This window comes from Anopheles nili, chromosome 2 (genome assembly GCF_943737925.1).
Source record: "Anopheles nili chromosome 2, idAnoNiliSN_F5_01, whole genome shotgun sequence".
Lineage (NCBI taxonomy): Eukaryota > Metazoa > Arthropoda > Insecta > Diptera > Culicidae > Anopheles > Anopheles nili.
The window spans coordinates 30,447,522-30,472,760 of NC_071291.1; the positions used below are offsets into that span (position 1 = coordinate 30,447,522).

Consider the following 25,239-nt stretch of genomic DNA (forward strand, 5'->3'; position numbering starts at 1 on the left):
GGGTACTAACCGATTCATTACCCCCCTTTTCCGGCTACCGGTTTCTTTCGCTTCCCCATGCGGACGTCAGCGAAATTTTCGTCTTTCTGCCGCCAGTTAGCTCCGTAACAGAGGGTAGCAATTTGCGTAATAATATTAGGCATACGTACTCTTTCACCGCGCGGTTTCCTTCTCGGACTGGGAAAAATAATTTAACACTGACTCGCGCCGCTTGTTTCGGTGAAACGCGTCAAGACGCAAATAAACCGCAAAAATTCACCCGCCAGTTGACGGAGCACATTGAAAGGAAAATCGTGTTAAATGAGATCCTTTAATGCTTCGGTGGGTGTTGCAGGTGTTACGTACAGGCGAGCAACTGGCGGCTGTATAAGAGCTGTTCATCGGATAACGACAAAATGGCTTTCAGCTTACCCAAACGATATCTTTTCTTTGTACATCTTGTTTGAAGTGGATCCAAAAACGAACGACATCAAAACACGGTCCCTGCTAGCGCGTTTATACTCAATCCATTTGCGAGCTCAAATAGCCAACGACGATCCTGGCAAATCATGCCATAACTACTTGAGCTTCTTGTGTCGGAAGCTTAAATTGTGCATCCCACTGCAAACGGCACACGCACAATGGACGTGCCCTTCTTGAGGGCTGGAAACAGGGGAGCAATTAAATGGAACCGAATTCCACCAGCGCGCGCGCGCGTGTGTGTGTGTGTGCAGGTACGCCCAGTCCCAGATGCCGTGTCTCGATGAAGTCAACCATTTAATCGCACGACTGCTTGTATATATTAGGTCGATGTTCTTCGCTCTACCTTTTTGCCTTCGTCGCGAGATCTTTTCTGGCGAAGAAAAGAAAAAAGTAACCCATCAACCCACCCGCAGAAAGAAATAGAGATGCGCAAGAAATAGAGCTAAAAATCGTTAACACGCGCCCCAGAGACATTACAGTGCGTTGCAATTTAACGTAACACGGCGTGTGCTGTTAATGAGCGATAAAATGTAGCCTATATGTGGCCGTTTGTGAGCTTCTTTTTCTCATCATACCTTTTTCGTTCTCTATTTCCAGATATGCCGTGTTCGTGCGAGAATTACACAGTGCTGCACACACACACAAAACAAGCAACAAACGCCAAACGCATCGTGCAACACGGACCCGGGACCGGTAGTAGTCATTGCGATGACAAAACACCGTACTCGGGGGGCCACACTTGATGGAAGAGATGACGATGAGAGAGTGCCTTAATGCCCGCGACCAGAAGCCAACCTACATTCGTCAGAGCGGGAAAGGGCTTTTCTCCAGCTTAAGAACTCCGGTGCCTCCCGTGGGATCTCTGGCTGCGATGGCGTGTCCTGTCTGCAGAGCAAAACCGGCCCACGGGACGGGGAGGAATTCGCTTGATTAATTATTAGCGTCTGTCTTTTTGCGCGGACGAGAACCTGGCCGCGAACGAATGCTGGCAGAGCGTTGTTCATGTTGGTGGCGTTGGTTTCTCTTGATTCACGGGACCCGCACGGATGAAAGGCACAAGAAAGGCGGAGATTAATCCGACGTGACTCGGTCGTGGATATTAGGTCGCGCGACAGTTAGGAACCGATCCCGACGCGGAATCCTCCGTCCATTTTCTCGCAGGTTACCACTCCCGTGGATGGATGCGCGCGGTGTGTACAAGCACACACACACACACACACGACTGGTGTCCCTTTTTTTTTGCTCTTCATTCGACATTCCAGGGCACGATGATGGCGGAACGTCGCCGGTTTTAGGTCCCACACCCGGGAACGGCGATACACTAGCAGCCTCTGTGCGGATGTGCTGTGCATCGAATGTGGACGAGTTTAAAATTATCTCCTTAGAGTAAGCATGGTGGCATTAGCACTGAGAAATTTGAGTCTTTTACAGACGATGCAACATACTTAGCATGCTCGTTATGCTCGTGCTTATTGGATTGGCACAGAGTTTAGTTAAGCGGCTAGGTACCACTTTTTGAGTGCGCATGCATTTTTTATTTCGTTCTGTGTGTCCTTCAACCGCTTTCGAATTCTAACAAACCAGCCATGCCACGTTGCGTGTGGTGGCTAACTAAATCCCCCCATTTCAAACCAACAGCAGCTTCTATTGAAGGCAAATCTGCATGAAAATTGAAGCTAAAAGCTGCATATTCAAGAGGCACTTCGCGCTGTTTTGGTTCGCGCAGTGTATTGTTGTCACATCCATCCATTTAGGGTAGTTGAAGCTGCGAGGAGACAATCATCATTCCCTACGCTAAGGCTATTGTTCGATCGGATACGAGTAGTACCGTTCTACGGGTTCGCTCCCTTCTGCTCTTCTACCCTTTTGGTTACTCTGCACATCTTTGGGGGGGGGGGGGGGGGGCTAAGAAGTGGGCACCACAAATGTGTGGTGTGTGATCGCGGTCACGATCCAGGTGTACGTCAAGCGTTACTAACAATCCCTTCTTCACCCTTTCACCCGTGGCCCAATGGAAACGAAGCATTACAAGAATGAAAAGACACACGTGCGAGCGAGAACGAGCGAATGATCATCGGACGGTAGCATCGCCGGAAATACATACTCCCGCGGGGGAAACCGTCAAGGGTCGTTGTTTCGTTTGACCGTTTTCAGTGTCTAGTGTACACCGTTTGGCGAGACACACAAGCACGCGCGGTTCACTACTTGCGATCGCGACGGTGTAGCGTGGAAACGGCACTCATTTGACAGTTGGTTGTTTTCAAGCGAGAACACCTGACAGCCACACCTGTCTCAGTAGGCAGTTTGATTGCCGCGAATGCATCGTAGCTCGCTGTGTACGCGTGTGTAAACACCAGCTCCTCCATTGCAAGCTTGATCCCTTCCTTCTCGCCTGCGCGGACATTTATTTTCGTCGAGCCGAAAACAAATTCGCACGTGATTCATATGGTGTGCGTTATATTTATAAGTTTGTCTCTCCCGTATGTGCAGATTCCGTTTACAACCCACCCCTAAACGACGAACCAGCGGGTTGTGACACTGTGATTATCGTGTTATAGTGCGCGCGTGGTTTGTTCTTCACGTACGCACCTCTCCAGCAGTAGTTGCTCACCACTAGCGGAGTTCCTGCACGCGTAGGAGATGTGCACATTCATGCGAGCTATGGTGCAGTGGATTTAGGTGTGCATGCACGCATGCCTTGTTTGTGTGTCTGTTGTGTTAGTGCCCTCCCTTCTCCCTCCCTCCCTGTGATCCGACAGTGATGCTACGCCCAGCAGTGACCCAGCAATGGTAGAAACGGTTCCCGTGGCGGCTGTTGGCCCTCCGCCGTACGGAACCACCCTGCGCTGTCATCGGCGCTGTCAAAACGATCGACTATCGGCCCGTCGAACCGACTAATCGATTACCACCAGTGTAGTAGTAACCAAACCTTGGCACACGATCCCGTGTCGTGTCCAGTCGGGGTTTTCGGGTGAGTGCGATCGTCAGTGCGTTGCCTGCCGTAGATGGAATCTGGCCCCACTCGTGCGTGCACGTCCGCGAGCAGCCGTCCGTGATCGTCTGCGACAATGGCCGTGCCTCGTCGACGGAGACGGTGCGTACTGGCGTTGTAGCTGCGGCCCGTCACCCGTGCAGGAAGAGGTGGGCCAGTGTATCTGTATATGTATGTGTGTGCTTGTGTGTATGTTAAACGAAAGGCCCAGCATCGATACATGGTGGTGACTAACCGGCCACACTGAAAAGCGCGTTTTTCCCCAGCGTTCATCCGATCGTTGTCGGATTGCAACATCAACGCATCAGATGAAAGATCATCATCGTACGTATACGTGTGTGTGTGTGTGTGTGTATGTGCGCGTACGATTGTGTGCAAAGAGCAATGAAACCGGGAGTGTGCTGGTGGAGGCCCTTTTAAAGGCAGACTGTTGATTATTGTCGCCGGTCAAACGGGGAACGAAACGAATTCAGCCGTGTTTATTCACATTTGGCGTTGTGTGCAATTTATGTCGTGCATGTGTATGCTCCGTGTAGGTGCAAATCATTCACGTTTGAAATCGCGAGAAACTAAACCACAGGCAAAATTCCATCACAATCGCGAAACCGCGCCGCGATCCTTGCGCTGCTGGCTTGACAACAAATAAACAAAGTCGAAGTCGGAAATCAACCCCTGGGTTGCACCAACGAACGGAACTGACAGCGGTTTAAAAAGGGTTTTAAAGTTACACAAGGAAAGCGAGAGCGACCTTTGGAGTATGATGTGCGGTTAAGGTGCAGGAGATTGGCTGCGTGCTGCGTGCTGTGTGGCTTTTCTTACCCCACTGCGAACACGTGCGCGGTGGCTGCGTACACTGCATGTACCCCAAGGATCGAAAGGTGCGAGTTTTAATTAAGAAAAAAAGGAAAAAAAAACCATGCATCCATAGGATTGAAGGTAAGTTTTATTTCATATTGTCCGTAACAACGATTAGGGATTTTTTTGTTAGTTTTTTCAGTGTAAGCATTCATATAATTTTAATCGATTATCGCTGGGATCGCAAGCGATGTGACTAGTGCAGACGGATTAAGTTGATCATCGTAGAGTATTATTCTGATGTAGTACGCTGCTATTACGATTATACTGCCACAGAACTGAAGTGATTAAATGGCTTCCCGTGTGCCAATTTACAGCTTACAGTAATCTCGAAATGGTACTAAACCCCAACGAAAATGGGCTCTATAGCAAAGCTTCTATTCAGTGCTAGGGATTTTCGTTGTTGCTATGCAGTGCGACACACTTCCTTGAACCTCTGCTCCGAACTCGCTTTTCCCCAATACAGCTCTCGCCCAATCTTATGTGAAGGGACGGTGGGGAAAAAAGCACAAAAAATGACATAAAATTCGAAAGGCGGAGAGATTCCTGAGCGCGGCGGCGAAGAAAGAGCGAATGGCCTGTGTAAACACATCGGTTGGGCTATATTTACTTAAAATTTATATTTATAAACCCCATAAACCCCTCCCTCCTAGTGGGTGCGAGGTGGCGTTCTTGTGTTGGCTATGCTTTGCCTTTGGCGCAAGTGTGTGTGCGACCGTGCCAGGTGGACGGCCAACTACGTACACCTTAGACTCCTTGTTGGTTAGAACAGGATTCGAATAAAGCTTGGTGAGAATTACGGCGCTGTAGGAGTACGACAAAATGGTGAAAAAGAATGCCGAATGACGCCAAAGTATCATTGCATTTTCAACGATTTTTGAGCGGAAGAAAAATTGGTATATACGTAAAAAAAATAATCATAACGCAACACATAAGAGCCAATCTGCACTGCGTACCATCCTATTGGTAACCAAGCTAAACCAGATTTTTTTTAAATACGCAGCAAGCGTTATGGCAACACGTAAACGAGTTTTTTTATAGGTTTTCATTCTCCATTTTACCCAAAACGCAAGGTCGTCTGAACGTGAACACAACCTAAAATGTACGGCAAGGGCCGTGGGATACAAACACGCACTCTTCCGATCAATATACGTAAATCATGCATCAGCAAAGGAGTCACCTGTGTGACATATGCCGAAAGAAAGGACACACTCTTTGGGTGGGGCGAAAAAGGACACGTGCCTTCCAAGACGCATGGAATTCAAAACGCCTCGCTTTTGCTTCTTTTTCACGCCCTTTGTGGTTTTGGCCTTTGCTTGCACGAGTGTTTCTGTCAAGCGTATTCATATCATAATTGGACGTAAATGATAAATAACGGATGTGGATTTGTGATGCTAATAATACCGCACCTGAGAAGCAATTAACGCAATGGAATGGTTTTCAGTTTAGAAAACGGTGGCATTTTCCAGCAAGACGCAATTCGTATGGTGTAAGGACGTGTACGAGTGTGTTGGAATGTTTTTTTTTGCTGCTGCCACAAGCATGTGTTATATCTTCACATCGGAACATATATTCATATTTTTATCGTGCCATTTTCCCCTATTCAATCTTCTCTTTGAGTGATCACAAATTCAAACCCCCGCTGTATGACAGACAATCGAAACAGATGTGAGGGGTTTTTTTTCTTTTAAATCGCAAACACCTGTTCAAATGCGAAAACAACCAGCACTCGCAACTCCCGTCGAGTCACACGCGTACTGTACTCTCGTTTGGTTTCGGGCCCGTATGTACAAGGGATTTAAACATAAGAAAGCTTCCTTTTCACGCGTGACATCGGCAGGGAAAAGTATGCCCTTTTGTTGCTGTCGCGATAGCAACGCCTCCGGTAATGTATCGCGAGCTACTTCAACTTTATCGGGCGTATCACCTTTCTCTTTCTTTCTCACACACTTCTTCAAGAGAGCAAAAATCCACGCGAAATAAATCCATCTTCCATCGCACGGACGGGGGCGGCTAATACGTCACAAAAGCTCTCACGAGTGTGGCTGTAACTGGAGGCTCTTCTTTTCTTTTTCCTCATTGCGATTTGTTAACCCCCTGTTGGATCCCGAGCGCCATTGCACGTTCGCGCATTCTTGTCCATAAATAGATGGACGTCCTTATGTGATGCTCGTTGAAGTTGCGGGCATATTTTTTTTCCTCCCGTAGCTCTACCCACGCGCTCTTCTCGTGTAAAGCTGTTCGAAGGGGACTCCCTCATAGTGTCTTCCCTTCATTAGGTCCTCTTTGGAACATGAGAAGAAATTTTGCGGCTTCGTGTTCACTAGAAGAGAAAAAAAATGCATTTCCTCGATACCATCTACACCCGTATTGCAGCCAAGATGACGCAAGGGGAGGACATTTTCGTCATCAGATTGCAACTGATGATTATTCACCCTTAGCAACGTGGCCACCCCAGCTATCACGCATGATAAACAATAGAATATGCCTCAAACCCCTTCCCCCCCTCCCCCACCTACGCGCTAAATATGCCATCTTCAAGCTGCAGCATAACGCCTTTTCGGTGGCTTTAAAAATCGTTTCATGTTGTGCGATCCGGTTAGGGTTGTGCGTTTCTTTTTTTTGTTATCCTCATAATTTTCTTGCTGAGAAAGAAGGTTCACAAATCGGCAAACAGGTTCTCTACCTACACGTTGGAATGGAAATGACGAAGAGGGGTGAGAAGGTTTTTCAACTTCGCTTACGATGACGAACAACCCCTGCGTCGTACGGCGTCTTGTGGCCGCTTTTTTCGAAGGGGGATGCATTTATGCCGGTTACGCTGAAAGGTACGCCACACGTTAGAATGAGTGGGTAGTCCGTTGCCCTACTGGCAGCATATATTTATGCTCGCTACGCAACTCCAACATCAGCTGAGTGTGCCGTGGTTTTCAACCTTCGACGAGGTTGTTTGCTGCTGGCATTCATTATGGGGTTTTAAGGGGGCGAAATAATTCATCTTTCCTCCTGCAGTACTATCCCCGTGGGTTAGAATAACCCTCCGACACGTTAACTTATGTCAAAAAATCATTCGTGTCATCAGATTTTCCAATTAAAAATCATTTTTGTGAAGGTCGGTATCTTGTCTGTTGGTATAAAACAAGCATATTTTAATTTCAAGGATATTCAATTTTAATGTTTATAGCATCCCAAAAACTCGCTGCTTTTTGACATCATCAATTGGTGTGAAAGTGAACAACATTGTCAGGCTAGGCATGATCTATCGATCTAATCCTAATTGCTACGATCTACGGCTCTCAACGTTCACCGGTGCTTCAATGAGTAAGCTATGAATGCATTTGCAAGATTTCCTCCACACACAGGGTGGTCTCCGGATGTACCGGAACGTGCGTACAATATTTGCATATCTCACACGAAACGCACCGGAGTGGGCGGAAGGCGCCACAAATTGTGGGATTGTAGATTGGCTGGAAGGTTCAAACAAAAAAAAAGTGAAACAAAACCAGATTCTCCATTTAATTAGCATATTGCTCGAACTCGATGATAGAGGACGCAAGTCGGCTACTTAACTATGCCCCGCTCGTAGCTAGGTCCGATTTCCCGCACAGGACCGACAGGGCAAAGTTATCAGCGGCACACTATCGGACCCCCGGTCCCATCTCATGCAATGGAGCTATGTTCGGATCAGCTTTCTGCCCTGTAAGCCCTGCTGGCGTGGGAATAAAACGGACAGACACGGATGAGTGAGGAACACGATCGTTCGAGATGCTAAAGCGATTACAATGCACGAAAGTAATTGAATAGAAGGGGGCTGTGCAATTGGTTGCCGTTTGTGCGAACCCTTCGAAAACATTCCGTTGCGTGCAAAATGGGCCCGCTCATTAGCGCTTCATAATGCACGGCGGCTTCTCACAGGTTCGATCTGATCGACGATATTGTTTTGATAACATTGCTTGCTTTCTATCACCGGGAAAAGGCAGTGGAAAGGTGAAGGAAAGCTGTGCTGGGTGTCCTCAATGTGTAGGGTCGTGTTAATTGATAGGCAAGTTGGAATTCCTTGCTTGGAAGTTGGAATTCCAAAAGTTGCTCTGAAGTGTTATGCAACAGCCCAATGCAGCTAATTTTTGTATAAACAGCTTCGGAACTTATGTTTAAATGTCGTCATCTAACCCATCTGACATAAGTGGAAATGGTTGCATACTTATTTTTACCGTTCCACACATGTTCTTGTCAAATTTTCACATCCACTAATATGTATTTCTTTTCTTTTATTTCGCTTTCTCATTTATTGCAGGAATCGATCAATCTAACCGAACGAACGAACAAGCAAAACGTGAACGTGGAAAGTAGAGATTAGGAGTGCGCTAGAGCAAAGAAACTCTAGAAACAAAACAAACACAAAACGAAGCACGAGTCACAGGACGCAACCAGCGGCGACGTGCATGATCGCGGGCATTCGAATCGAGGACATCGGAAAAGCAGCAGCGGCTCCACGGCGGCCGGATCAAGCATGGCGGTTTTCAGGCGAAGGATAACACCGTAGCACGCCAAAGGGGCCGAAAATCGTCGAGCCCAGGCGCGAATCGTCGCCAACCCCCGGAGCCAGCGAACCGTGCTCCAAAAGAGTGTCCCCACGGATTGATGCAGCGAGTAGCCAATCCACGGGGCAAGGATGATACCGCAAAAGCAAGCACCGCCAGCTACATCGTCCTCATCGTCAGCGTTACACCAACAGGCGGTGAATGCGAGTCTCAGTGTGGCCAACAGTAGCAGCAGCAACATGACAACGACCGTGGTCACCGTGAGTACCGGCGGTGGTGGCCCCGGGAAAACAGCCGTGACGCCGGTCGATCGTGCGGTGCCACCAGAGAAAAGTGTCCACCAAAATGCCACACCTCGGCAGCATCCGAAGAAGCGAAAGTTCGACCTAGCCGAGCTGGAGGAGATGGAATCGCACCGACCGGCACCTCCGCCACCACCATTGGCGGTTGTTCCGGCGCTGCCTGCGGGCAAACCAGTACCTCAGCCCATGGACACAGGTGGTGGAGATGTTACGGAGGCGGAAAACGACAGCCAGAAGCGAATGCTGGACGGTTCGGGAACGACAGTGTACAAAAATGGCACCGCAACTGAGGGAAACGGTGTGTACGAGGCGTATCAGTTCAGCACCACCACCAATGGCGGTGTTGTTGGTAACGAGGGAAGCAGTAGTAGCAGCAACTCCAGCAATAGCAGCAGCAGCAACCATCATCCAGCTGCCGGATCAAGAACGCACAGCGGGAATGACACCACGTTGGTGGTTAGCAGCAGTTGTTCCGGTCGCCGATCGGTTGAATCATCACCCGCAGGAAGCAACTCGAGCGGATCCTTGCACCGTGCGAGTCCAGGAAATGGTGCAACGGCGATGCTTAATCTTACGTCCGGCCCAGCCGCGGCCACGCTGCTTACGATGGCTAGTAATGGGAGCATCCCGCAACCGCAACATCTGCAGCAACGCCCCGTAGGGTCGCTCTATACGCCGCACCATCTGCACCAACCGCACCATGCTGCGCTTCCGGTTCAGCAGCACCTAACGACAAGCGGCAGCAGTATCCCGGGCATGAGCATTGCCAGTAGTAACATAAGTAGCACTAGTAACATTAATACCGGTAGCAGCAACAGTAACGGTGCCACATTGACCTCCTCCTCCTCCTCCTCCACGTCCTCCTGTTCCTCCACCATCGCGACGAACCGATCTCAGAGCTTCACCATTTCCACGATCACGCTGCAGCAGCCGGTGGCCACGTCGGTAGCGACGTCGTCACCTTCAGGTGCCATCGATCCAGCAAATTCGCTTCTTCTGCAGCAACACACATCCCATCCGCCACATCAGGTGATTGGGCACAATCGACAGGTATTACTCGCAGTCGATCCGGCCACGATACGGCATTCACAGCAGCAGCAACAACAGCAACAGCAGCATGTGTTGCGTATGCAACAATCGTCCTCGCCGGCCGAAACGTACTACGTTAGTAGTAAGAAACTCTACACGACTCCCGCGTACGGGTATGTATACGAGTGTTTTCGAATTTGGGACATTGAAGTGGTCATACTCCTCACGTGAAATGAATGAATATTCCGTCCCCCGGATGTCGGCTTCGCGGGCATTTGAATTACTAAACCCACGGTGAATAGACAGGGTCGGGGTTTCAGGCAGAGAGAGACAATTAATGCAGTTGAAAATGCATTGGGCAGTATCCTCAGTGCGTCCTACTATCAGGCAGCAGTGCCAGGATAATCGTTGCAGCATGCATAACATATGTGTCATTCCGTAAGGAGGTCGCATTTCATGCTCGAAGGACCAAATTTTGCAATGATAATCATGTGAACACTAGAACCTTTTGAAGGACGGTTGTTGGTTGGTTTCACTGAAGCAACACGTCGTATTCCATGCATAAACATCATTCATTTCATGTACCAGCGAGGGGATACATCATGGAGTTTGTGTTTACACAAAGTACTCACCTTGCTTATGCTTCTCTCGATTTTTGTTTTTTTAGATCGCCGGGAAGCTACAAACCTTCACCTACGCCTCCATCGTCGGGTGGCAGCAACAGAGTGGTCACGTCGACACCATCACCCGTCCACCAGCATCCGGTACCAACATCGTTCTCCGTGCCACAGCATCATTATCAACCTGCCCATCATCATCATCAGCACGTTTCGCACCATCAACAGCAGCAGCTGCGATCGCAATCACCACCGCCATCCGCTTCGTCGTCTTCCGGCACGTTGCTGGACGCGTCGCATGCCATCACCGGTGGTCAGCAGCAGCAGCAGCAATACGGTGGTGCTCCTGCGACTGCGTCGTCTCCACTGATCGACCTAAGCGAATGGATCAACCACCGGGTGTTGGCACGCCGGAAAGGCGTTTACGATTCAGGTCGTATACGGGCAACTACGGCACCGGGTGCGATCGTAATCGGGTTTGACCATCCGGAGGGCAGCCACCAGACGTACGAAGGTGTCCTGGATGATGTGCACCGCCGACAGGACATCATAGATGATGTGTGCCCAGCGCTGGCCGATTTACAACCGGGGGTGCGGATTTGCGTACGAGCCACGTGTGTCCATCCACATCCGGCAGCAACCAGCGGCGGTGACGTGTTTATCGAGGGTTTCGTGAAAGAGGTGCACGCCAATAAGAAGCAGTTTTCGGTGCAGATTATTGGTGCTGACGATGGCGACAAGAAGGAGGTAATAAGCGATGGATTTGAGGGAAAAATGTTGATTGAAATCAGTTCTATATTTACAATGTTTTTTTCCCCCTACATTTCATTCTCTCGACAGCTACGAATAGTAAAACGAGTTGATATGCGCCTGCTTAAACCACCATGGTGGGACGAGTTAGAGGACGCCTTGGATGGTACTAGCAGCCATCATTCCATGACCGCTGCTGAAGCTGAAGCGGACCGCCGAAATACCATGGCAATGGAACCACACCGTTCAAGCCATCACCATGCTGACGTGGGCATCGGCAAGATACAACAGCAACAGCCTGCCATTGTAAGCTACGTGCTGACACCCGCTGCCAGTAGCGAACATCTTCACGGTGGTTCCACCGCTAGTGGAACGCAGAGCGTTTCCAGTGCAATTACCGGCCAACCCTCGGCCACTATCATCTACACCGGTAGTGCGGCGTACAAGAGCAACATCAGCATAACACAGGGTCGCGGAATGGCCAGCGCCGGCATACGGTATGATCCTCCGGGAAGCTCCGGATCGCTACTGCACGTGCTTCCGGGTTCGACCGGTGACGACCAACAGCATCATTACCGAAGTGCCGCCACATCGCCCTTTCAATCGACACAGTCTACGACCGGTGCCGATCGCGAACGGGACGCATCGTCTGGTGTTGATATGGGCGTCAATCATTACGGCGGAAATGGATCGCACTCCCGGTCTAATTCGCAGCACCATGCTGCTCACCATCCAACGCAGGTCGGTGTGACTCCTGCACCGGCGCACATTGGAAACGCGGTTGTTCCGCTGGGGGTGGCTTCTAGCAGCACGTCTGGGCCCATCGGAACTATCGCGAGTACTAGCGGTTTAGTATTACCGACGCTTAGTCCGGATGATCTGCGCATCACCAACCGTAGCTACGACAACGAAAGCGATGACGAAGTCCGAAGCAGTTTCCCTATGGATGGAGGTGGGTAATGGAGATGATTCCGCTGTGCAAAAGAGTGCAGTTGCAATTTTATCTTATGCTCTAATGATGTCACAATTATGCGATTTCAGAAACGGAAAAATACTCAGGCAGCAGCAAGCGAAGCAGCATGCAAAGTCGTGGAAGTACCTCAAGCTTACTAGACCAACGAAGCACACCTCGATCTCAACCAGCAACCCCAAGGTAGCGTCGGACATGCTGTGCAATAAGCAAGGCTCTCGACCGAGCGTTTTGTGGGTTTTATATTTTATCTTTTTTGTCTGATTTGTAGATCTCAAGCGACAACACCGCACCGGTTCAAGAAGGGCGACGTAGTGTCAACACCGACCGGCATACGGAAGAAGTTCAATGGCAAGCAGTGGCGCAGGCTGTGTTCGAACGAAACCTGTTCGAAGGAATCTCAACGAAGAGGCTACTGCTCAAGGCACCTTAGCCAAAAGGGCAACAATACACTTCGTTCTTCCACCAGCTCGGTGACGAATCATTTCAATAGGTACGTGGTCTTTTTTGGTGTTTCTGTAAGATGCATCAAGGGGAGACGTGTTAAGTATCTAGCTTGCAGAAATGAAATAAATTCAATCCTTTCGTTGCGTATTTCCGCAAAACAGCAGCCGGTCGAGCAGCAAAACACAGCTAGATGAGGAAACGTCCAGAGATTCCGAAACATCTCCGCACTATCGTGTTGCGGGACGATTCGACCAGGACGAAACCGATGCTGCTAATATGCTTGGTGAGTTAATGTTTAGTACTTTCTTAGGTAGCTTGTAATCTTACTTTACAACGTCTTTTTTGGATAATAATTAGAATCAAATGAATGCAAAATAATACCATTTTCTTTCTTCCGATCTTTATCGTTTCTTCTTTTTGTTCGTGAGCGAAAGCCGATTCTTATCGCTATTTTTTTAAAGCAAAAATAATTGTCTTTATGTTAGCGTAAGGAAAAAAAGTATTTTAAGCAACACGTGCTATGTCAAATCGCAAATGTGAGAAAGTTGCGGAATTTTCTAGCTTAACTGTAGCACGATCTGATTTAGAGTATCAAAACAAAACTTTACTAACACAAACCTGCACGCAACGGTGTTTGATCTATTTGGGCGGATACTAAGTTATGTTTTGCGATAAGATCAGCCAGTCATTATTTTTGCTATAGAACAATGGAAATAGTAGTTTCTGCTGTAAATTGAAATGAATTCAAATCGTTTTAACTTTATGTCATTCGTCATAACCAACTAATAAAGATGAAATTTATTACAATTTTCTGAAATACTACAATTAGTAGCATTAAAACATTATGAGCTGAGAACTCGAGATGTTTTTCTTCCATGTGAAAATAAATACTTCCAAGAATGATCGCCAGCAGAATATTTTAAATCCCTCATGCAGAAATAATTTTGCAACAGTGCAGCTTTTTAATTACTTTCTGTTTCATCAACGAGACACAGGCATGAAATCTATACTTGTACAAAAATTGTGTCATTTGCCGTTAAGGCATTTTTCCATTACAGTCATACGATCATACTCATACGTTCATATGAGTCGTTATTTAAAAAAACATTTCTATTCAGACAAAGACTGTCCACTCCCATCTTCTTGTTCTTGAAAATGTGTGGTAATGAGTTGCTAATCCTCTGTGTGTAGAGGTTCAATCACGGACGAAGGACTTTCAAGCCAATGCAAACCGTGTGTTCAGTACAAAGATCGAGCTTGTCGCGTGTAAAAGCAACGCTGCAGCAATTGGATACCCGTGGTGTTGGTACAATCAAACGCGACCGTACTGTTTTAAAAAGCTTTTTTCTTCTAGAATTTGATTATTCTAAAAATATTTACGAGTGATAGGTTTTAGTGCGTAAGATCGCTGAAAATCGCTGAAAATCGCTGAAAAGATGAACTTTGTGAATATGAACATGTACGATCTGCAAAGTGGTGCCGAGCTGTACATCAAATGTCTTCGTAAGTGACTTCTATTTCAGTGACGAGTGAATTTTTCGATCGCAAACCACGTGTAGTAGCATTTTTCGGAGTCTTTAATTTGTAGTTGAATAGGTGGAGTTGAATAGATCATATTTATTATCTGCATTAAATACTTCAATGAGGTGGCGTGCGATCGCCATCTTGTAAGTTCGATTCTTATGAGTGTGAGTTGGATTGTATAGAAATTAAATAAGTTCTCGAGAGATAAAATATATTATTGTTGGATGTAATTTTTCCCGCGTTGTACTCCTCTGAAAAAGACGTGCTGCTTATCAAGTAGTTTCTGCATAAATTCACCAAAAAAATGTGTCAATAGTAATAAAAATATCACTAGTGCAAAATAAAATCACTGCTTTCAAGGTCTATAATTGCACAATAAATTAATGCTATTTTCTGCTCTCTTTCTTCTCTCTTCAGTGTCCCTGAGCAGCTCCCGTTCGGCGACGCCGAGTAACTCATTCTCGTCGCCCACGGGTCACGGGTCTTCTCCACTGGCCACACAGTCACCAGTAATGATCGGAAACCGACAGAACCTGTTCCTGCCCATTGGCAGTCCGGCCCCATCCAGCGAGCCGCACGGCAGTGTCGGTGGTGGTGGAGGTGGTGGTGGTGGCAGCAAGTACAAAACCAACACCCCCAGCCCAAATCCCCAGCATGTGATTGGCGGTGGTCTCGGTGGTGTAGGAAGCGTGGGAAGTCATGGTGGTGGCGGTTCCCATCACCATCAGTTAATTCGTCCTGAACTACTACGCCCCGCGCAACCGCCCGTGTCCGGTGCGGTCGTTGCCCCACCACCGACTGGCCACGCGACGAGCGTCATTCGAATGTCGCCCCTCTATTCGCAGCATTCGGCACACCCGTCGGCCATCTACGCAACTTATCCGGCCCAAGTGAGCAGTGGACCAACGTCCCAGCAGCAAGTGATCGTAGACTCTTCTCCGCCATCTAACGGAGTTGTGCAACTTCAGCAGCACCAGCAGCAGCAATCGCAACATCATTCGATGTCCTTGCAACAGCAGCATCCCCAGGCATTGGTAACATCCGGCCGGCTGCAGATTGCCACACACCAGCCTCCACAGGCTCATCATCATCATACGATCATGCAGCAGCAGCAACAACAGCAACAACAACAGCAGCAACAACAACAGCAGCAACAACAGCAGCAACAACAGCAGCAACAACAGCAGCAGCAGCAGCAGCAAGAGCATCAACAACAGCAGCAACTGCAACAGCAGCAGCAACAAATACAGCATTCTCCACAGCAACAGCAGCACGCAGTGGTACTGACCAGTCAACATCAGCAAACCCTGACCGTGCCAAAAAACGGAATTAGCACGGGTTCCACCTATCAATGGCATGCATTGCTTCCGATCATACACAGTCCGTCGGCGATCGCCAAGAGCAACCATCACCCTCATCACCAACACCCGCACTACGCGCACCTAGCGCAAAGCTACGGACCACCTGCAGCAGGAGTAGTAGCAGGACCTCCATCATCAGCCGCGTCATCAGCGGTTGCCTCGCAACCGCCACCGATTGGAAGCGCCTCCACCGTAACAACCAAGCTGTCCTCGTCCGCATCGTCGACGATGGGTATCGCACCGTCGAAGATGTACAGTTCACCACCACTACCACCCCAGCAACAGCAGTCAGCCCAGGAGGAAATGGTATCGATCGACGACGACGAGCAGGGAGACGATGATGTCTTTGAAGCAGAGCCCGTGAAAACAGTAACCACAACGAGCAGTAGTGCCGCCAGCGCACCAGCCGGAGGAGGAGGAGGAGGAACAGTTACAGGAGGTAGCCATCAGCTTTTGCGAGGGATGGACATTGAGGCACCGGCCTCGGTAGTACTACAATCGACAGCGGGGAGTAAGACAGGGTCGACGGAAAGTGCCGAATCGATCGCAAAGCGTCGCACCCAATCCTGCAGCGCGGCGCTACAGGCGGCCGCCGTTGCGAACGGTGGTGGTGGTACTGGTGCGGGAGGCGGAGGAGGAGGAGGAGGCAACAGTTGTAGCACGCCGAAAGAACCACAGAGTCCGCTGGGGGGCAAGAAGGACGCAAAAATCCGACGGCCCATGAACGCGTTCATGATCTTCTCGAAGCGCCACCGGGCGTTGGTGCATCAGAAGCATCCAAATCAGGACAACCGAACAGTCAGTAAGATCCTGGGTGAATGGTGGTACGCGCTAAAGCCGGAAGAGAAAACCAAGTATCACGAGCTGGCAAGCGAGGTGAAAGAGGCTCACTTTAAGGCGCACCCCGAGTGGAAGTGGTGTTCGAAGGATCGTCGCAAATCGTCCTCCTCGGCGAAGGACGGTACCGGAGGTGTCCCACCGACCAGTGCCGGGCTGGTGGCATCAGGAGGCAGCAACAGCAGCCGTGGGCGGATCGATTCATTCGATGGCAACGATTCGTTTGACGAAAAAAGCCCGAAAACGCCTTCGGAACTGTCGATGCTTTCGACCGCAGCGTCGTCGACGGTGACTGGAGCAGGCAACGATATCATTCCGTTGACCGTCGCACCGTACAACACGATTGACGAAGCTCCCGAACCGTCCATGATGATGCTGCCGCCAGTGACAACGGGTAACCACGGGGCTGCCCCACCGTCGTCGGCCAGTACCGGAAATCACACAAATCCGGAGGCGATGGTTGTCGACGCTCCAAGGACGACACCCTCATCGGGGCGGTTAGATGAAGAGGAAAGAGAAAATGACGAAGATCGAATGGAGATTTCCATCGCGGACGAACAAATGGACCAGAGCGACGGTGGTGTTGCTGGTGACGGCGTTTCCGATGATGACCAGCAAATGGTCATCGCGGAAGACGAGTCCGCTGCACCACCGTCGGCACCGATGGTGCTGCAGGACGAGGAGACCGAGCTCGATCTGAAGTGCGCGGAAAAGGTAAGCGACTCGGACATGGAAGACATCTCTGGCACCGCCAAAAGCAGGCAAGACCATGGGGAACTTAGACACAAAGCGGCTGCTCCGGCTACTGGTGCAAGTTCTTCTACCAAGGTACGCTTCGGCTCGTTGCGTTCACGGTTATTATTTTCCTGATGGGTACCGGTGATGTCGCTCTCGGATAGGGCTCTCATTTTACGTTTTGTTTTTTTTTCTCTAAAGGTTTCAGAATCGATGGTTTCAAGTGACTATCACCATGGTAACAATGGCGATGTAGCGACTGATTACTCGATAAAAGCACTGACAAGCGTCGGTAACGGAGGAACTGGTGCGACTCCCGGTGGGTCCAATCCTTCCTCACTGGATTCGGCATCTTCGTCACTGACGTGCAAACCTAAGCCCATCAAAGCGGCCGCGCTACGACAGCAGCAGGGCACACAAAGTGGCACCAGTAGTAGTGGAACATCGGTTGGATCTGGCGGAAGTAATGGGACCGACGGAAACGGTAACGGAAACGTCGCTGGAATCAGTAGTTCCGGTGGTCAGAGTGGTAGCATTTACCAGCATCATCATGCTCTTCCGCACCATCATCATCACCATCCGATTGGATATGCTTATAGCAGCCCGAAGAATCCGGTTGGCGTGTCACCGTTCCAACCGACGGGTAAGCATCATTAGCACGGTTTACGATACAGCAGTGAACACGGTGACGGCTGTTGTAACAGAAAAGTACAATTATCATTTATACATTTGTTTTACCTCTAGGAGGAGCATTTAAAACTATGCCACAGAGCCCGAAAACCCTCGGAAAGCAGGACCATCCCTCGTATCTGCTTTCGCCGGCTCCCTCGACACCGACGGCCGCCACAATCAAGACGGAACCTGGCGAGAATTTGACCACCGGCAGTGGTACGCGATGCAGTATAGACACGATCTTCAATTTTTCCACTGCGGCCATCAAGGAGCAACAGCAGCACCAGCATTTGCAAGGTGCACCGCTCTATCATGGTACCGAGCAACAGCACAAGCTGCTGGTGGCTGTTAGCAGCAACGGCAGTGAGTCCATGACGACGGCGGCAGCAACCTCAACGGTGACGGTTACGCCACCGAGCAGTAGCTGCTCCTCGGAGGGCGGTGGAACCAGTCTTGGCAGTAGCAGTGGAGGCAGCAATGGCAACAAATGTAAATCGCTGTTAGATCTAAATCCCACCATCTGTTACACGATCTCGAATGTAAACGGTAGCCACGCGACCACTAGTAACAATGCAAACCTTAAGCCTAGTACTAACGCTATAGTGATGAGCATGAAACAAGGTAATCTACCAGTGGATGTTGTCAGCCTAGCTACTCCTACTACTTCTACAACCACTACCACCACTAACATTCGCGTGAACGAACTTGGTACTCATCAACCGAGTCGTACTAACTCTAACAATATCGAAAGCAATCATCATCTAACTCATCTAGATGTTGTTCATCCTTCCAATCATCAGCCTTCATCTTCCACGACACATAGCATAAGCAATACAACAACTTCTACTGCTACCGGTGTTGCCACTATCATTGCTAGTGCTAGTACTTTCATAACTACTTCTACTACTGCTACTACTTCTTCTACCACGACCTCTAACACATGTTCCGCTACCGTCAAATCTAACCGTTCAGTTGATGTTGTAAATAGTGATACTGTTACTGCTTCATCTAACATCTTCACCACCAATACCATTGCTCATGCCACAAAGAAATCCCTAAATGTTGTGAATGTCGTAAGTGTGACAGCCAATGCAAACTCCTCGATCTCTACGGCCACGATACCCGCCAACCAAACATCGCTACCGGCTAGTGCAGCGACCGCAGGATCAATCGGCGCAACGACGTTCCTCATCAACACGACCGCGGCTGGTGCAAGCACTACGCTACGTTCAAACCATTCTCACCATCTTCCATTGTTTGCCAAAACGACTCACCTACCACCGACAGGCGCAATGGCGCCTCCATCACATCTCGACATCGATGAGTCACCGATCGCGTGCAGCGGTCCGAGTGTCCCGACGTCGCTGGTTTACGAAACGATCCTGATTGATCGGCCATCTTTGGTGAAGCAAGCACATCAGCAACATCAGCAGCAACAACCAGTATCGACGGTCACGCTGCCAGTCAGCAGCTGTGTCCCTTCTAAAGGCACCAACGGATTGGTCTTGGGAGCACCATCTGCCACGTCAACGGTTACGGCCAACTCGCTGCCAAGTGGGAGCATAATTGTGTTGACGCAAGCTTCCCTAAATGAACTGCTGCTGCATGGTTCGTGCACGACATCCTCGACAACCGCCACCCAGCTGCTGCCCAGTGTTGAAACGAAGAATGGCGACGGTCTGTCGATGACGGGGAAGGATAATACGAAGAAGATCCTGATAACCGCTGGTGGAGGCGCCACTAGGGCACATACTAACGTCGTCAATCCCACCGCGAACATCCTCACTACCATCGCCTCCTCTGCTGCTAGTTCTAGTGTAGTCAATGCGAATTTGTGTACCACTAACAGCATCCCTCACTTTTCTGACTGTGTCATTGTGCCTGATCCCAACTCCTGTGCTACTGTTACAACCACTGCTACCAATACGATCCCTACGACTGTTGCCCTAGGTGCTGGCGGGTCGAAGCTTTTAGCCTGTACCTTCAGCAAAAAAGGACCCAGTGCGGTTACCACCACCACTTCCTCCACCTCGAACCTCGATCATCTGCTCTCTCCCATCACAACCGCCACACATCACTCCTCCAATGTGCCGTTCACCACTGTACCAGCCGCAAGCAATTCAAACATCACCACCAGCAACCTGAAACAAACGATTATAATGATTAATCCAACAAATCCAACAGTTCTTCCCGTGACATCATCCCCGGCGCCACCACCGGTGTCCGTTTCCGCGTTGCCTTCGTCCCTTGCGCTGTCGTCGGTAACAACGCTACATCCGCTGCATCAACCATCCACCATCGGAAGTGGCGGTGGCTATCAGCTGCTCTCGTCAGCCAGCAGTTCCTCTGGCAACACCGGTATAGGAGGAACGGGCACCACCGACTTGACGACTGGCGGTGGCACCACGACGACAATCCTTGCATCCGCAACCCAACGTCTGCCAGGACGTCAGAAGCTCATGCTTTGCCCGCAGGTAAGCATTAACCGAGAGCAGACTGCAGGGCGTCCTGCTTCTGTTGCTGCTCTTACTGCTTGCCTTAAATACATAGCAGAGGCACGCTGCTTTAAACGACACGCTTTTTTATCTGTACATTACGCGTGCCATCGACACGCAATTGTCCTGTAATGCTCCGTAGTTTGGTTCGTAGTGCGTAGCTATTTGTAGAGTTCACATTTCGCATCGATCCATAGCTATCCCACATGGATATTTCATACTTATGCAAGAGTTGATCATGTGTTGCATCTCATCATATCACTTTATTATCATCTTCCATTTTTCCTCATCATCGCCCAAGAAGGACACGCACCACCACCCTCATTCCTCAATCCCTCAATTGTTCCTCCTTCTGCCTGCAGCAGCTTGGGAACGGACCACCGATCTTGTTGATCTTGTTGACCGATCTTGTTGACCGATGTTCCCGGGTTGCTTGATTTCCGGCCCTTCGAATACGACCCCAAATCCACTAAGAAAACAAAAACGCTTTTCATAAAAACCGGAAGCGTATCCTGCCTCCCTGTTATCCTTTCACCCCGCTGCATTCGGAATGCTGTAGAAATCGTCCTTATGGAGAATCACAAGCGACGGTTTATGCTTTTGTCTCCAACTCTTTCCCGGAAATCCCTTTAGCAAAGCAACCCACCCTCAGTAGTGCGCACGGTATTCAAAGTAATGTTCCGGGTTCCGCAGTGGCGCTGGCAGGAATACATTTTGTCTTTTTTTCGTTCGTTACTTGCGTAGCGTTGTAGCGGAAGTTTGCGTAAATTTTCTCTTGCCTGGAGTTTAAATGCACTGGTTAGCCTCGTTTTATCTTTCTTCTTTTGTTTTTTGTTTTTATTTCCTTGGCATCAGTAATATCCAACCAGGTTGGAACCAAGTGTGTACAAGCGTGCACGAAACGCTTCAGACGCTCGTTTTTTTTTCCTCCCCCTAGTAGTTTCAAGTAGTCGGTCACGTTCGATTTTCGAGTTTTTGTCGCGCTTCCAATTGCTTTTCGTTCAGCGAACCGCCCTTGGCAAACCGCGACTAATAATCACTACGTCTCTAGCTCCTGTTACTAACGGTTCTTCCCACTTACTTTACACTTTACTCTCAATTCCAGTTTGCCCTAGTCCTTCCCGATAACCAGCCATTCACGCTGAGCGATCGGTCAAAGATCTCGTTCGCCAACCTGTCCGCGGCGGCCCTTAAACCGGCCCAGGCCAGCACAATCTTTGCGGCCATTCCCTCCGCATCGCCATCCACCGCTCTCTCCTGCCCGGTGTCCTCTTCCTCCTCAGCTTCCTCTTCCTCCACCTCCACCGTTGCTTTCGCACTAACACCGTCATCTTCCTCATCAACCGCTGGCACGTTGCGGGCGGCCAGCAACGGAATCATCCAGCCGACGATGGCGCAAGTGAAGCTTGCCAGCATCCTTCCGACTGCGACTGCAGCACCATCTTCATCATCCACTACTTCATCTTGCTCTTCCACCTCCACTATTATCACCACCAACACCTCATCATCTTGCTCGTCGTCGTCGTCGAGTATGCCCAACAAACCGGCGGCGCTAGCGACAGTGGTTGCCAATGGCAACGGAGCTAATGGCACTGGCGGCAGCACCACCACCTCCATTCCCGTACAATATTTGATCCAAGGCAAGCTACCGAATCTTCTCATCTCCACAACACAGGGATATCCGGTGCAAATGCAGCAGCAGCAACAGCAGCAACAGCATCAACACCACCACCTTCAACAGCAGTACACGACGATCAAGCAGGAACCACCGGAATCACCCGGCTCCAGACATCTGCCCATAACGCCCAATTCCTCGACGAACGTCTCCTCGGCGTACGGTAGCAACAATCACCAGCACAACTCCGGCGAAGGCAGGCTACCGGTGACGGTGGCAGACAACGGTGGTCCGGAACCCGGTACCGATCCGTCGAACGAAGAGGACGCCGACGAGGATTACACCGGTAGCGAAGAAGCGGTCGGTGGAGTCACTTCAGAGAGCAAGAAGTTCATCCTTGCACCGACACCGGCCCAGCTCGGTCGGGCTCCGTTGCAGCGGCGTCAGATGAGCAGTAACAGTGGCGGAAATGGCAGCAGTAGCAGCAACAGTGGTGTTGCGACCCAGCAACATTCACCGGACGGTGGTGGGGATGCTGCGGGCAAACGAGAGGACGATACCAACCCGCCCTCGGGAGAGCAGAACAATCACCACCATCATCATCACACGTCGATGCCGTCCGCACTGCCTACACCGACGTCCGCATCGATAGAGGATTACCACAGCCAGATATCGCCTTCCGCGGCCAAGAAAGCCTTCTTCCGCAAGGCCAAACCGGATGACATGGATAAGTAGGTGTAGCGCGCCCTTTTGCGCGTGCCACTGTAGCGACTCACGAAGGCCGTATAGTTGCTTATTCGTACGCATGCATTTTCATTCTCGTTTACAGCGTGCTTCGGCAGGTTGACTTTGAGAAAAAGTTCAAAACCTTACCCCAGTTCAAGCCGGAAGATTGCCACTCACCCAGTGCCATCACGGCGTCATCACCGCGAGTGTTCACGCAAAACTATCGCAAAAAGCAAACCACAACCCACAAAACGCGTAAGTTCTGCACGGTCCTCAAACAATGTCTGCAGCTTTGAGGCTTCATGCATTCTCTCCTTCTCGACCAGTGCCAGACGATGAGCAGCACAATAATCTGCACTCGGATGGCAGCGCACCCCCAATGTCCAGCACGGCTACACCGTCCAGCTCGTACGTGATCGGGAATCGCTTTTTTGGACCCGACTTTAACATGGAACAGTGCAAAGGTACGTCAGTGTGCAGGCCTTCCGTTGCAGTTCCTAGTGGCAGTGGGGAACTCACGTGGGATCGCAGCTAATGTTCGAATGCGATAAACGTTACCTTCCGATCTTGTAGAAATGTCGGCCGAAATGGGACGCGGAGGAGTAGGAGGAGCTGGCACGGGTGGGACTGCAGGAACCGATGAACGGTCACCACGCACACCCAAGACACCATCGCAGCGGTCGGTCAACTCGGCCGAAGAGAAGGGCCACCGGAAGATTCTCGAGCAACGCCGCAATCTGGTGGTGCAGTTATTTAACGAGCACGGCATGTTTCCGTCAACGCACGCGACCAACAGCTTCCAGGTGGGTTGAGTTGCGGCGTGTGAACCCATTTTAAAGGAGGCTTTTTTTAATCACTTTTTGTCCTTATTCCAGTTGGCTCACAGCGACATATTCCCGAATAAGCAGAGCCTGCAGCTAAAGATACGCGAGGTGCGCCAAAAGTCGATGGCTCAGCAGCCCGGATTCACGCCGCAGTCAGCCGGTCCGATTACGCCAACCGAAATTAACAGTGGTATGTGGAATTTGGGTCGCGTTGCGTCGCAACCTCGCCGCATGGGCGCACCATTCTCATGTGCTCTTCTTCCAGGACAGTCCGACAGTCACCAGCAGCATCACCATTCCCAACTCACGCACCATCATCATCATCAGCAACAGCAACAGCAGCAGCAGCAGCAGCTGCAACATCAGGAACAACACCAGCCGAACTAGTAGTTGGTTGGAATAGGTAGAAAAGCAGTGACTAATATTTTGTGAACACGGGTGACTGACGAGCTGGTTTCCTCGCTGGGGTGGGAGATGTTGCAACAACTGAAATGAGGGCGGTGGTACGCTTTTGAAGGAATGTGGAAATGCGAATTTGTTGAACGGACGCACACATGTGAAGTAATAGTTTAAGTGACATAAAAACACAACTCAAGATATTATTCAGTCGCGATTGCAGATCCCATTTGTTTGATTACCTGTTTTCTTCCACTGGAATGAAAATCTGAGCCGCGCGAGGAGGTGCGGATAGGTCTTTCCGTTTGTGCGGTTGTGGATCACCATTTGCAACTTATGACCATATGATTTTCGCGATTATAGAAGTAAAACTTCACGCAATTTACAATAAACACAGATATGTTTCTAAAACCTTACAATACCAATACCTACCAATAGCTACAATAGTACGGTAAACTAAAGCAAACTTATTAACATATAAAGCTACAATAGTAATAGACCTTAAGCTGCGTTACTAAGCAGCTTACTACAGACAGCAAAATACCGTTACCAATGTAACGAAAAAAGTAGTCCCTATTCCCTGTGCAATGCACGTGTGGAAAAACAGATCCGTTCCCAAAATATGTGACACATTTGTTGTTACTCACGAATGAGATATTGGTCAAAAATGCAACCGATGCTTTATTGCAGAGGATTTTTTTCCTTTCAACAACTAATACACGAACACGCACCCCGATTACACCAAACAGCGTCTTTGATACGATCAGCATGCGAGTTTGTATGCATTCATGGGGGTACTTGGTTTTCGAAAAAAAAACAAGAGTTGGCCACCCATCACTTTGAATATAATACGGCGTTGGAGTTGGATGGTGGCCTCTTGTTTGCTTGGATTTTTTTCCAAAATGAAATACGATTAAAAACACCATGGTACGGTGTATGCCGTACATAATCCTTCCGGATAAAGTAACGCGATCATCTGCGTTGTGGAGGAGATTGGTAGAACACTGCAAGTGTGGGCAAGATGAAAAACATAATTATTCCCTCAGACTATTGAAACAGGACGAGCTAGCGAAGATAGGTGGTGTGAAC

At 49.5% G+C, this 25,239-nt stretch overlaps 1 protein-coding gene across 1 annotated transcript; it reads left to right on the top strand.

Moving 5' to 3' along the window:
• Positions 1 to 3,815: 3,815 nt before the first annotated feature.
• LOC128721522 (protein capicua homolog) lies at positions 3,816 to 24,232 on the top strand. The gene is made up of 18 exons (XM_053815283.1): positions 3,816 to 4,390; positions 8,604 to 10,354; positions 10,849 to 11,545; positions 11,639 to 12,500; positions 12,590 to 12,701; positions 12,790 to 13,011; positions 13,127 to 13,248; positions 14,907 to 15,658; positions 15,746 to 17,515; positions 17,624 to 18,065; positions 18,167 to 18,715; positions 20,279 to 20,568; positions 21,695 to 22,935; positions 23,034 to 23,185; positions 23,257 to 23,394; positions 23,504 to 23,733; positions 23,806 to 23,944; positions 24,020 to 24,232. Exons 2-18 carry the CDS (start codon positions 8,982 to 8,984, stop codon positions 24,139 to 24,141), a joined length of 9,213 nt encoding a protein of 3,070 aa, XP_053671258.1. The 5' UTR covers positions 3,816 to 4,390; positions 8,604 to 8,981; the 3' UTR covers positions 24,142 to 24,232.
• Positions 24,233 to 25,239: the final 1,007 nt, after the last annotated feature.